Genomic DNA, 14,301 nt, shown 5'->3' with positions numbered 1-14,301 from the left:
TCATTTTCTCCAAGACAGAAGGGATTTTTTTATATTATTATATATACAGAATAGTTTAGCTGACTCTTCTGTCTCTGCAGCAAGCATTTCAAAATGCATCAACACAAGATAAAGTACTGTAATATTTTCAATATATACAGTGCTCACATATTCAGTGTAAGTACTCAAATATTTATGAGCATCTCAAAATAGTTGGCAGTCTGCTCTTGTGATTACTGAAGGGGACTGAGAATTAGGCAACTGGATCCTGTTCACAATTTAGAGTCTGATCCACAGTCTACTGAAGTTAATGAGAAGACTCCATTCACTTCAGAGGACTGTGCACTGGGACCTTGGTTAGTGACCTCAGTCAGCCCCTCCTATTCTCTGCCTCTGGCACGTAATAGTCTAGTCACCTGTGGGCTGTAATACTTCCGTCTAATTTCGGTTGTTGGGTTTAGTGTGCAGGTGCTGGGTGGTGGTGGTGGTGTGTGATATACAGGAGGTAAAACTAGATGATTGGGTCGTCCCTTCTGGCCTTAAACTCTATAACTCACCTGGGGCAAATCACTACTTCTGTGCCTTGGTTTCCCAATCTGGACAAAATCAGCTTTTATAAAGTGCTTTGATATCCCTGAAAGAAAAAACCCCCAAAGTATTATCTTACTATAAAGTACAGTGATACTGCTATTTCTGATCTGGTAGACTAGCAAACTAAAGATAGAGAGCAATGGAGTAACACTTGATAGCAATGCAATCTCTATGGATGAGTATGGTGCACCCTGAACTAGAGCTTTCACAGATTCATTGAGTTTCCTGCCACCTACTAGGAAAATCATTTCAAAATTTGTCCATATCCCAATATTTTTACAGTGTATACTAATAATCATAACAGATAATTATAACTCTCAATGTTATTGCCCATCAACTGTTTAATTTAAACTGCAAATTATTGTGTTACTAGTTTCCAGTGTTGCTTTCCATTAACAGAGGAATTAGAGAAGTTAGAGCAGGAGAGGATGGCACTAGAAGCTACCATTAAAGACAATAACTTTGAAGAAGAAAGTCATGGTATCCGTGGATTGTTTGGCAAAGCCAGAAAGCTCAATATTACCAAGCATGTAACCAAAAAAGGTAAGCTTGTAAATGACATAAAACACTTTCACTGATACTCAGCTATACCTTCATTCTAGAGAAAAGTTTCTAAGGTACAACGGCGTCCTTTGACTTTAGCTAGCAGAGCTGCCATTTAATTCAGACAACACATTAGGGAAATGTGCCAGTGGAGTAGGAGAATGCTGTGGACTTGGGTTCTGCTACTACATTTCGCCCCCTGAACATAAATATATTAGTTGAGATAATTATGTAATGAGGTATATAGTGATGTCTGCTGGTATAAGATGTTACCTGATATGACAGAACTAATTTCTTCTGTCATTTTTCAGAGGAAATGCATGGCTTTGGTTTTTTACTTTTAATCTAATTGAGAATATTGGGTATGGCTACTAAATGTTTGAACACAGATCAATAAGTTATTTTCTTATATTGGGGTCATTTTTCTGAAATTTTATAAAAATGTTGAACTGTGCACAGAATTCAGGGAACAATTATTTATTATACACAAAAACCACAATGTGTAGATGAAAAATATGTAATAAAAATGGCCATCGTTCTATGTTGTGGGTACACTATCATTCTAAAGGAGTGAACCGATGTATGCATAAACACTGAAAGCAAACATACAACATGTTATGAAACAAATAAAATGGACTGTAAGTAGTATAGTGTGGTAGGATCTAGACTATTGAAATTTATATGGGATGTAAACAAACCATATGAGAAATATAGTAAATCTACAGCAAAAGATTTACTGAATGAAAATTCTCATTTCACAATTGTTAGGGAATGATAATGACCCATCCAAAACCATTTTTGCATTCATAAAAATATTTTTTTGAATTTTCTACTACAGAGACTATGATCTATCTATACACTCAACTCCCAGAGATATCAAGAAATCACAGACTAATAGCAGAAAATGTCATCAATTCTTTACTTGGCAGTGCTCAGTTAATTTTGCATGTTAGAATAGAATTCCCTCTCATAACAAATGCTACAAAATATAATATGCTTCAACTACTCTTTTCTGGTCAGTTCAGAAAGAAAATAGAGCTGGTTGGGAATTTTGCACTGGGAAATCATTTTGACAGAAACTGCCCTTTTAAGAAAATTGAAATTTTCTGCAGGAAGGGATTTCTATTTTCTGGTCAGCTCTGATAGGAAATACATATTGCACGCTTTTGCTCTGCACACTTTTCAAACAGAAATATGAAAATACATTATATTAGTAAATATCTCTGTCTTCCCATTTTGTTTATAAATATATTCTCCCTGGAGTTGTTAGAACTCCCAACATAGATGCCATACTACACAGAAAAGCTGATAATTGTTTTAGAATTATCTTGTCAAAACTCTAGGAACACTCGAAGACTGCACAAAGCATCTTCTGAACCTAATACATCAGAGCAAAACCTATAAAGAAGCCTGTCTGCTCCACTTTAAATATTGCTCTGGCACTGTCTCTTTGAAATCATTGGAAGATAACTGTAATAAAGTCACTGGCTTCAAAGAATGATGGAATGGGAAAAAATATTGTTAGTATATAGACAAAAATGTACATTTTTAGACAGAACCAACATTGCAACAAGAAGCAAATCATATTTTTAAATTAACACAAAGACCTTTCAGGGCATTATATATGTCCCATGCTTACATTTTCCTCCTACCCTTAGGGTTTGTCTACATGGGGAAATTGCCCAGAAGGTCTTTAGGTCTTTGCCCGACCTCAACCTTCTCTGTATCTAGTTAGTTGTCCATGTCTCCCTTTTGCAAGCCCTATAATGTATTATATGGAAGATTCTATATTTTGCAACACTATGTCTATGATATAAAAGGTCTATGATATAAAAGGTAAAAATAATTGTTATTCCTTACATTTTCAAAACAGTTCCTATCTGCCTATGCTTCAATGATAACCTATTCTAAAATGGGTATCTCATCCACAGAAACCTGCTCCCTTTTACAGCTGTTATAATTTGATGCAGTAAGGTCCTAATATCATACAAACTAACACCAGAGCAAATTTGCTCATGCGCTGCAGTTCCAATTGGTACCTATGGAAGTGGTGTGTGCTGACATATTAAGGTTCAGAAGATGATTTATTTGTGCAGTAAGGGTTTTCAGGATTGAGGCCTAAGAACCATGTTACCAAGACAGTCCATGTACCTCCAACAGACATAACTGGAAGCATGCCCCAAAATGACACTAAAGCAAACATCCTGTAAGCATTTACGCACATGCTGACTTTAAGTATGAAAGTCAAAGCAAGCTCATGTGGTGACAATCAAACAGGAGTCATATCACATGTGATCCCCCTCACTGACAGAAAGCACCATACCATGCCTTTGTGAGATACTGAACTGAATGCTTTCACTATGTCAATGAAGATGTCTCCTAATGTTTTGTGGGGGGTTTTTGGCTTTACTTATGTGAATACATTTAAGCACATGCATAAATGTGTGTAGGTTTGGGGCCTGAATCATTTCAATACGTTATCTATATAATAATTAATGGTGAATAAAATACCACTTTATGCCATTATCTAAAATCAATTCATTGCTTTATAACTCCACATTTAAAAACTAGCGTATATTCTTTGTTTAATGTAAAAGATAATATAAACTATTATGAGATTAGACAAAATTTCACTAATCATTTTTGATTCCCTACAAGACACATCATTATTTTGTCCAAAGGATTCCAATTCCCAAAAAGAAACAGGAGGAAGAAAAAATTTACCCAGATGATGGGTTTTTTCCCTCCTTGTTTCCTGAAAACAGATTTATCAGAAAGTTGCTTTGCTTCAGTTCTCAAAAGAAAAGAAGATACACAGTTTTCTTTCTCATTTCAGACAGCAGCATTAACACAATCCAGTCTATGCATGTGGGTGAATTCAATCAGAGGCTGCTAGAAGCCAGCAATCAGTTTAAAAAGAAACAAGGGAAAGGAACAATTGATGTTTGGTGGCTGTTTGATGATGGAGGTAAGAGATTGAAAAGGACACCACAGGGAGAAAGATTTTTGCGTTGCCAAATATAAATGCATACTTGAGGATTTATATAAAATGATAACACTTACATTATGTAGGTTATTTTTTACATGGCTTAAATATTTTCAGATACATGTGTGTATATCACTATGAAGAAAAGGAGGCGGCTTTATTTTTAACACAGGCACCGACTTTCATTTTTCTTGGTGGATGTTCCACCCCTGCTCTGCCCCAAGGCCCCGCCCCCACTTTGCCCCTTCTCCAAAGGCCCCACCCTTGCTCCGTCTCTTCCTGCCCCGCTTTGTCCCTTCCCCCAAGGCCCCACCCTTGCTCCGCCTCTTCCTGCTCCTGCTCCACCCCCTCACCCCAGTGCCTCCTGCCCACACCGAACAGCTATTTTTTCCCATGGGTGCTCCAGCACCAGAGCACTCACAGAGTCAGTGCCTATGATTTTTACCACACAAGATACTTATTTGATCTCCTTGTGATTTAATATGTTTATCCAGGTTTGACACTCCTAATTCCCTATATTCTGACTATGAGGAAAAAGTGGAAGGATTGTAAATTAAGGATCTTCACTGGAGGAAAGATCAACCGGATCGAAGATGAGAAACTAGCGTAAATTTACCTATTTTCCCTACTACTGTTTAAAATGTTTGGATTGCTTATAAATATTATTTGTATATAGTCTCCTCTAGTAGTAACCTTAGCATTTCTGAGCAGGTCCAGCTTGCTTTATTTTGAACAGTAATAAAAGTATATTTCATATAGAGATGTCTAGCACTTGACAAGGGCCTTAGGGGTCATTAATCTTAAATATAAATGACGACTAGCATAGGAAGATCACACCCCACATATTCTCTCCCTAATTGGTCATGTTCCCTCCTTAGAGAATGATACTGTTTAGTCTGTAATGGGAAAATCATTGTGTTTTATAGGGTCAACATGATTTTGACTAGTTAACAAGTGAAACTGCATATGAAGCCTCCTAGATGCACATGCCATAGACCAGTGGTTTTCAAACTTTTTTTCTGGCAATCCACTTGAAGAAAATTGTTGATGCCTGTGACCCAACAGAGCTGAGGATGAGGGGTTTAGGGTATGGGAGGAGGCTCAGGGCTGCAGGGGTGAGGGCTGCAGGGTGGGGCCAGGAATTAGGGGTTCAGAGTGTGGGAGAGAGCTCTGGGCTGGTGCAGGGGGTTGGGGTGTGGGAGGGGGATTAGGGCTCTGGATGCAGGCTCTGGAGTGGGGCTGGGGATGAGGGGTTTGGGGTGCAGGAGGAGGCTTTGGGCTGGGGCAGGGGATTGGGATGTGGGGTTGGGGCGTGGGCTTACCTCCGGCGGCTCCCGGTCAGTGGCGTAGCCGGGGTGCAGAGGCAGGCTTCCCACTTGTCCTGTCACCACGGACCGCACTGCACCCTAGAAGCGGCCAGCAGCAGGTCCAGCTCCTAGGTAGAGGCACGCAAGTGGCTCCGTGCAGCTCTTGCACGCAGGCACCACCCCCCAGCCAGGCCAATGGGAGTGCAAAGCTGGTGCTCAGGGTGGTGGCTGCGCACGGAGCCCCATTTCCCCCCTGCCTAGGAGCTGGACCTGCTGCTGGCCGCTTCCAGGGCACAGCGTGGTGTCAGAACAGGTAGGGACTACTAGTTTTTACTGGTTGGCTGCCAGGGTCCCTGAGTGCTGAGCAAGGCAGTACTGGGTTGTGACCCGAAGTTTGAAAACCACTGCTATCGACAGACAGCCCACAAAAATGTGATTAGCAAGTGCAAACTTTTAAGAGCTGAAAACCAAGTCATTTAGTTTTAAAACTTTCTAGACCTCTGAGCTATAGTCTGCTTTCCATCCATGTGCAAAACAAAGTTGCTAATGTAAGTTCATTATAATCATCATTTATATAACACCATTCTTTCCAAAGCAGCCAATTTGGAACGGAATTCAGTAACTGTTTAACACAACAGAGCATCACTAGGCAACTGGTTAGGACAGGAAGTGAAGAATAACTATCCAATTATCACTACAAGGGGAATTTAAGTAGGCAGGATATAATTGCATGAGTTGGAAATTAGCCATGACAAGGCTGCTCTGTGGTTTGGTTGCATTCTCTTATAAGGACTTGAATAGCTGACATTCCACAAGGGCATGGATGAAGTTCCGTGGAGTGGGACTGTGAAACCTCTCTCCCCATTGTGGCACTGAGCTCTGTAAATCCTGCCAAGCTTCCCACACCTGTGTAAAAAAGGCTACATAAGTATCTATGGAGGGTATTCCAATCACTGAGTTGGTATAAACCATGCAGAATGGCTCTGTAGTTTCTCCGCTGCCTGAAAGGAAGGATTCCTTCCCCCCACGGCCACCATGCAATGTCTGGTCTAGCTACTCAGACTAGCAATTGGCTTCTGGATTTTGACCTTGCACAGAAAACAATCAATTTCATTTAGAGCTGAAGCAAGATGTTTTGGCTTCATTATGGGTATGTCAGAACTTAGTAGCTTTACTAACCAATGGGCAGCCACAGGTATTTTTATTGCCACCACTGTTTCTACAAATGCCAGGACCCAATGCTCAAGCTGATCAGTGCAATCTCTGTGGTCAATAAGGTCCTTACTGACTACCATTTTATCACTGACAAGTCTCCTGACCTAGTCTGTGTGGATGACTGACACTGCAGACTCAACATGAGTTTACCTCGCTCTCTATACCCATACCCAGGTAAGATTAACTTGGAGGGAAATTGGTCATTCTATTCCTTTTGACTTTAAATACGACATCATCATTTGAAACAAAATCCTTGGTGTATGCCCATTTAATCTGTGAATCCAGAGATGCAACTAACCTGGGCATCCTACTCATCTATCAAACACTAAAAGCTTTCCAAAGGAGCTGAAAGAGACATTGCCTGACATGGTGATAAAGTTTAAAAGATTTATCATCTGAGGAGACTTCAGCATCAACACAGACAACACTTTTGATACTATACCACAAACCAAACTCTCCACTTTAGCATTCTCACCGTTAATCTCTGCACCCACCTCCAACTGTCAGCCATACCCTGGACTAGATGTAGACATAAGCTGCAAGAAATGCTCCTCCTCAATCCTGTTCAGATAACGTTTTCCTTCAAGTGAAAATAAAAACTCTCCTCTTAGGCAAGAAGAAATCACCACAATGATCTGCCCTAGGAAACGCTTGGATCCTTCCAAATTCCAAAAATTAATTATAGAAAAGAAAGCAAGGAACCTGGAAAGTGAATCACTGCAACCACTCCCTGACTACTAATGTAGAAGTAGCCAATTTTGGAACTAAATGCAAAACCAGTATCTGACTTGGCTAACCCTCAAACACAGTGCACACAAATAAAACCTGTAAAATAAGCAAGCTATTTCTCCTACAGACTGGAAAGGAAGAATTGGAGATAGATATATACATTGTTTTTCTATTTTTATTTTTTTGGGAAGTGCTCAGATACTGTAGTAGTGGAACCACATGAGTGCACAGATTGATAAAATTCCAAATAATACTTATCAAGCCTGTGGGCCAAATTCTCCTCTCCGATCGGTACAATTGTGCTGTATTTATTCAATGCACATAAATTCCGTTGATAACTCTGATGACACAGGTCTGTACTGTCGACTGGAAGAGAGAATTCTCTCCTATTTTTTTTATATATGACAGATCTTTCGGAATTTAATCTTTTAAAATATTTGATCAAAGAACCAATGTTTCCCCTAAAGTGTAAACATACTTCCCTCTGTCTGCTGCCCCTGCTTTCTATATCTTTATGCAATTCCCACTGATCTTCTGCTAAGTAACTTAGGGCTGGTCTACTCTACAAAATTAGGTCAGCTTAACTACATCGCTCAGGGCTGTGAAAAATTACATGTGAAATAATTAGCAGTAAGGCCAACCTAACCCCAGAATTCTTCCATCAACCCAGCTACTGCCTCTAAGGTTGATTTACTACAGTGACAGAAGAATCCCTTCCATCACTGTAGTAAGTGTCTACCCTTCAGTGCTACAGCGGCACTGTAGCATTTCCAGTATAGCCAGATCCCTAGTTTATAGTTGATCTATAAAATTCTGTAATTGAAAACAGAAACACTAACTAAAGCATTTCAGATAAATTCACTTGTCATATAGTTAAAGTTAAAATACTAGATGATTGCTTTTGATGACTTAACTCATTTACGAGCACTCTTTGATCTGAGGTACTTAAAAATGCAGTGATGAAATGTTCTCCCCTTTGTTTTCAGGATGACTTCGCTTCTAAGCAAATTCAGAATAAAATATGCTGATATTAAGATCATTGGCAACATCAATATGAAACCCAACAAAGAGAGGTAAGAAACATTTCCAAAACCCATTATTTCACTGCAGTTCTTTATCTGGGAGTTGTTTCTTTTATACTGATTATAAAAAATTATCAAAGGATGAACTCAAGAGCACTAAAAAAAAAAGTCTTTTAAAAATCACAATACAAAGGTTGATACTACAAACGGCCCTCCACTTTATGTTGTAATGATAAGACTTTATTTTAATACAAAGACTAATTAGAGACCCACAGTTATGAGCCACTGAATTTAACAGGGATCATTTTATAATTGCTTTTCATATCTGTTTTTGTTTCCATGGCCTTGACTTCATCATGCTATTCATCAGATTTCACTGCAGCTCTTGAAGACTCATCTTCCCCTCTGACTCAGACTTTCAGAGTCCCCTGGGTTTTATCTCGCCCAGGCATTCAGTAGCTTACCATCTTGCAGGCCGAACACACACACTACTCCTTTCCCTAGAGAAGGACATTACCGCTCTCTCCTATCACTCAAATATAATGAAGGCATAACATCTTTTTTTTTAAAAAGCTTATTCTCTAGATAAGTCAAGTGAGGACTGAAGAATGGGTAATATTAAAAAAATTCCATCTCTGAGTGCCTTGGCCAGAGATATTCTGAGACCTATGCCAGCATTAAACATTTTGCTGTCCCTGGCAAACTAGAAAACTACCGGCCCTCACAGCCACTTCACATTTTCTAGCCTTCTATTTTGCTGCCTTAGATGACCACCCCTTGGTTGCCTGCAGGGTAGTAGAATCCTGTATTTCAGAACCTGTTGTAGTTAATCCCCATTCAGCAGGTAAACGTGCCTCTTCTCTTCTAAAACAAACCACCACCTCTGGATTTCTGTTGAACCTTCCCCAAAGTGAGTAGACCCTGCAAGTCCTCCTTCAAAGTCAAGCTAAGTCCCAACTTTCCCAAGGTAAATCTCTCCTAAATAGAGCATTTCCTCACCAATACTCAGAGAAGGATATACCTCCCCCCATCAGAATCCAGTACAAAATCTCTCCCTTGTTCTTCAAGGTCCTCTGTGAAATTTCACAGTTTACTCGTACCTCCTTCTGCCCTCCAGCCTATTATCCATGCTTCTCTGATACCATACTTCTTTCTTTCTGTTCCACACACCCATCATCTTGGACTTCAGGTATAACCATGGGGAAATCACTTAATCTCACTGTACCTCCATTTCTCTATTTGTAAAATGGTGATAACAATACTTATCTTGTTTCATTACTGCTTATACAGTCACTGGATGGGAGACACTATAGAAATGCAGAGTATTATACTCTTATGAATATATAAAGTATTTACTATTTGATAACTATATTTCTGAAAAATCAGCAAAGCTATTTAAATTATTCATCCCCTTTCTGATTCCACAGTCAGTATTTTCTTCTTAATTATAACCCAGAATGGTGAAGAGCATTATTCTTTTCTTCTTTCCCATGTTAACTGAGTAATGATCTTCCAAAAGTACATTTGCAAAGGAATCAAACAGAAATACATTTGGCATTCACATGAGCAAATGCATTTGAAAGCTCAGCATTATTTATAACACAGAATAAATGTATATCATGACTGGACACCTGCAATAGTGTCATATTTCTCCCAGAACCTGTGTGCATATCCCCTTGATTTTATTAAGAGATGTGCACATGGATTACAGGCAGGATTAAACTCTGAAATTGCTGCTGAAAATGATAAAATTATCTATATAGCTCAGCCTGCGAGTACAGTAGTGTCAAAATACCTCACAGTTGTTTATTAATTTATTTTTCCAACTCCCCTACAAGATAGGAGGTATTATTAACCCTATTTTACATATGGGAACTGAGGCACAGAGAAACTGAGGTATGTTCAAAGTCACACAGAAAATCTATAGCAGAGTTGGGAACTGAACCCAGATTCCTCAGTCCCACTCCAGAGCCTTAGCCGTAAAACTTCTTTCCACCTGTCATTAGGGTAAACGTACACAGACTAGCTATTAATTGAAGTAAAGCTGCATACTGATCATTCAGGTGACTTCTAACACTACAAAACTCTGAAAAATGTTTATGCGTGTTCAGTGGTGGCATAATGTCCTGCATTCTTTATTAAACGTAGACCTTGTCTACACTAGAACTTACTTTGGTATAACTTAGGTCACTCAGGGCTGTGAATAATCCACACCCCTTAGCAATATAAGTTATACTGACCTAAGCACTGGTGTAGACAGGAGAGTTTCTCCTGTTGACATAGCTACAGCCTCTCGTGGGAGGTGGCATAATTAAGCTGAAGGGAGAGCTCGCTCCTGTCACCTTAAAGCATCTTCACCAGAAGCGCTACAGCAGTGCAGCTGCATTGCAGCAGCTGCGCTGCTATAGTGCTTCTAATGTAGATGCAGCCTTAGTAACTAATACTTTCCAGTTTGGGCTTACGATGAAAACATTTCAGCATCTTAAATAGGCTATGTTACAAGGACACCAATGCTTGCTGTAAATTCATTGTAGAGATAGTGGGCCAAAAGTAGCTCTTAGTTATACCCATATAAACTCATTTTAGTGGGGTTGCACAGATGTATCTGAGGGCACAATTTGGCCCCAAATGTTTAAAGATGTTGCATGTCATTCAGCTGCAATTCTGCAGTCAGTAGGGACCTGCCTTACCGAAATCATCTGTGAAATAATGAGTTAGTACCCTGCTGGGAGGCCTCTTTCATAATTCTTGTTTCAGCTGGAAATTCTTTGAAGAGATGATTGAACCATATCGCCTCCATGAAAGCTGCAAAGATTTAACAACTGCTGAGAAATTAAAAAGAGAGACTCCATGGAAAATTACAGATGCAGAGCTGGAAGCATTCAAGGAGAAGGTAAATCTTTGCCTAACTTTATTATATATTGCTGGCTAGCTAGCTAAAGAAACTAGGGAACAAATCTGAAATATCAACTAAGAATTTTATATATATATTAACTGTGTGTCAGCATTTGATTTTTTAAGAATTGGGGTTTGTATTGTACATATCATAAGAAAAGTTATTTTCCTCCAGATCTTTGTACGAAGAAGACTATCTAGAGTACTCAGTGTGGCTTTAAACGTTTACCTCTGCAGTATACACTCATTCAGGGAAGGCCAAGAGCAGGATTGCTACATGAAGCAAAAGAATGGAGGGTTTTAGCTACGAGGGCAGGCTGAAGAGAGGAGACCTATACATTTAGAGGAGAGGAAAGAACTTATTGAAGTATTTAGAGAAGAACCTAAACTGGAACTTTAGATCTAAACACCCCTAAACTTGGGAAACTTTATTATCCAAATCCAGACTTTGTGGCTTTGGCTCTTAGTTATTAACATAAAACACAAATGATTGAATAAAAACCTATTTGAACCAATAAGCAACATGAAACTGCAGGGCCACTCATAGAAATAAGAACAGCAACAACGAAGTTTAGGTTTACTGCATGGAGTTTTTTTCCCCCTCATAAGAACATAACATAAGAACAGCCGTACCGGGTCAGACCAAAGGTCCATCTAGCCCAGTATCTGTCTACCGACAGTGGCCAATGCCAGGTGCCCCAGAGGGAGTGAACCTAACAGGCAATGATCAAGTGATCTCGCTCCTGCCATCCATCTCCATCCTCTGACCAACAGAGGCTAGGGACACCATTCTTACCCATCCTGGCTAATAGCCATTTATGGACTTAGCCACCATGAATTTATCCAGTTCCCTTTTAAACATTGTTATAGTCCTAGCCTTCACAATCTCCTCAGGTAAGGAGTTCCACAAGTTGACTGTGCGCTGCGTGAAGAAGAACTTCCTTTTATTTGTTTTAAACCATGCTCAGGGGTTAATCAAACGCTGGAATTCTCTGACCACGATTAGAACCAGGATTAAAATTAGAGAGGAAAATAATAGTAGTTATTCAGATACCAGTGGCACTTTAAGGTATCATACATGGGATTAAATGCTTAACTAAATTATGGTGATTCTTATTCATTATACACAGGATTAAATTGAGGGCAAGATTTCAAATTGAGACAGAATATTCCTTAAAAACAGATTGATATGAACCATAGTTTATTTATTTTTCCTTTCTCTAGAGTATTGGACAGGTGTATTAGGATGAGGAGGCTATATCAAACTCCTTGGAGGTGAAATTCACACCTGTACAGAGTCCCAATTTAAAACCTATTAGGCGTTAGGCACCAATTGACATTAGTCTTCCATGTTCTTTTCTTCTCTTTTATGTGTATTGTGTTTTGGAAGCCTTTGGAAACTCAGTCTGACTTTGATATAATCCTGGTTGAACCGCAATATAGCATTCATGAATGCAAGTGGTTATAGTCCATAAAAATACATGAAACAACTATAATATTTTTACTCTTTATATATTACGATCAGTCCTCTAGAAAGTTTTAGTAAAATGAATAACCTCTGCTAGGTTGCAAGCAGGGGCGGCTCTAGCCATTTTGCCGCCCCAAGCACGGTGGTACGCCGCGGGGGGCGCTCTGCCAGTCGCCAGTCCCGCGGCTCCAGTGGACCTCCCGCAGACGTGCCTGCGGATGCTCCACCAAAGCCGCGGGACCAGCGGACCCTCCGCGGGCATGTCTGCGGGAGGTCCACCGGAGCCGCCTGCCAGCGACCGGCAGAGCGCCCCCCGCGGCATGCCGCCCCAAGCACGCGCTTGGCGTGCTGGGGCCTGGAGCCGCCCCTGGTTGCAAGGTGGTTTATTTATTTACATAATTTTTCACACAACGCACAGTCAACCTGTGGAACTCCTTGCCAGAGGATGTTCTGAAGGCCAAGATTATAACAGCATTCAAAAAAGGACTAGATAAGTTCATCAAGGATAGGTCCTGCAATGGCTATTAGCCAGAATGGGCAGGGATGGTGTCCCAAGCCTCTGTTTGCCAGAAGCTGGGAATGGGCAACAAGGAATGGATCTGTTCTGTTCATTCCCTTTGGGGCACTTGGCATTGGCTACTGTCGGAAGACAGGATAGTGGGCTAGATGGATCTTTGGTCTGACTCAATATGGCCGTTTTTATGTTCTTATTTTTATACCCATTGAGATGGCACCTGGGCACCTAACAAATTAAATGTAGTAACAAATTAAACTACAACTACAGACAGGAGTTTCCCCAAACAGTCATAATAAGTAATCTACTGCCATAATCCACAGTCAAAGAAATATACGACAGCCATAATCCATTGTCAAATATTTGACCAAAATAACCCATGGCTTCTCAAGCTCTGGTATGTTACCACTGTGACATACACAGGTACAATCCAGTCTAATGAGCACCTGTGTCTCCCCTGCCCTGCAACCCTGGATGCCTTGCTGAAGAAGTTCCCACCTGGGCTGCTCACAAACAGCCTGCCAGCATGCAAGCCACACCCGAGTGTCTGTGTGCAACTGCAGCCTGTCATCCACACTTGGGTTACTCTGGCTCTCCCCAGCCTTGGTTATACTGCAGAGTGACTCCAACACACCCTCAGTCTTAGATTCCCCCCAGAAATGTATGTCCTGTACTGCCCCGCCACCTCCTGGAGAATACAGTTATATTAAGTCTGTTATTTCTTTAATAGAAATAATATGCACACAACTTGCCACCCCAATGGAGTTTCCCAGACACTTGAATTTAAACACAATAGATTAGATAAAACAATAAAACAAGCTTATTAACTACAGAGATACATTTTAAGTGAATGCAAGTAATGAGGCATAAAAGTCAGAAATGGTTACAAGAGAAATAAAGATAAAACACTACTGGTGCCTAATTTAACAAACTATTTTAAATTCAAAGCAAATTTTCTCACCACATATTTTCAGCAGTTGTACTGACCAAATGTCATAGGTCAGGATCCCTTCTCTCAAGAGACCAGCAAAAACTTCCTCCGTTGCTTCAGG

At 40.2% G+C, this 14,301-nt stretch overlaps 1 protein-coding gene across 2 annotated transcripts in view; it reads left to right on the top strand.

The window, feature by feature from the left end:
* The window catches only part of SLC12A1 (solute carrier family 12 member 1), a 65,809-nt gene that overhangs the window by 47,403 nt on the left and 4,105 nt on the right, over window positions 1–14,301 (top strand). For both annotated transcript variants that reach the window (XM_044981125.1, XM_044981124.1), the window contains exons 21-25: window positions 970–1,113; window positions 3,950–4,081; window positions 4,594–4,705; window positions 8,337–8,423; window positions 11,130–11,265. In XM_044981125.1, the coding sequence (XP_044837060.1) occupies window positions 970–1,113; window positions 3,950–4,081; window positions 4,594–4,705; window positions 8,337–8,423; window positions 11,130–11,265 (611 nt within the window). The remainder of the gene's footprint in view (window positions 1–969; window positions 1,114–3,949; window positions 4,082–4,593; window positions 4,706–8,336; window positions 8,424–11,129; window positions 11,266–14,301) is intronic.

This window comes from Mauremys mutica, chromosome 11, assembly GCF_020497125.1.
Source record: "Mauremys mutica isolate MM-2020 ecotype Southern chromosome 11, ASM2049712v1, whole genome shotgun sequence".
NCBI lineage: Eukaryota > Metazoa > Chordata > Testudines > Geoemydidae > Mauremys > Mauremys mutica.
The sequence above is the reverse complement of the archived record's forward strand: the minus strand, read 5'-3'. Positions and strand labels throughout refer to the sequence as shown.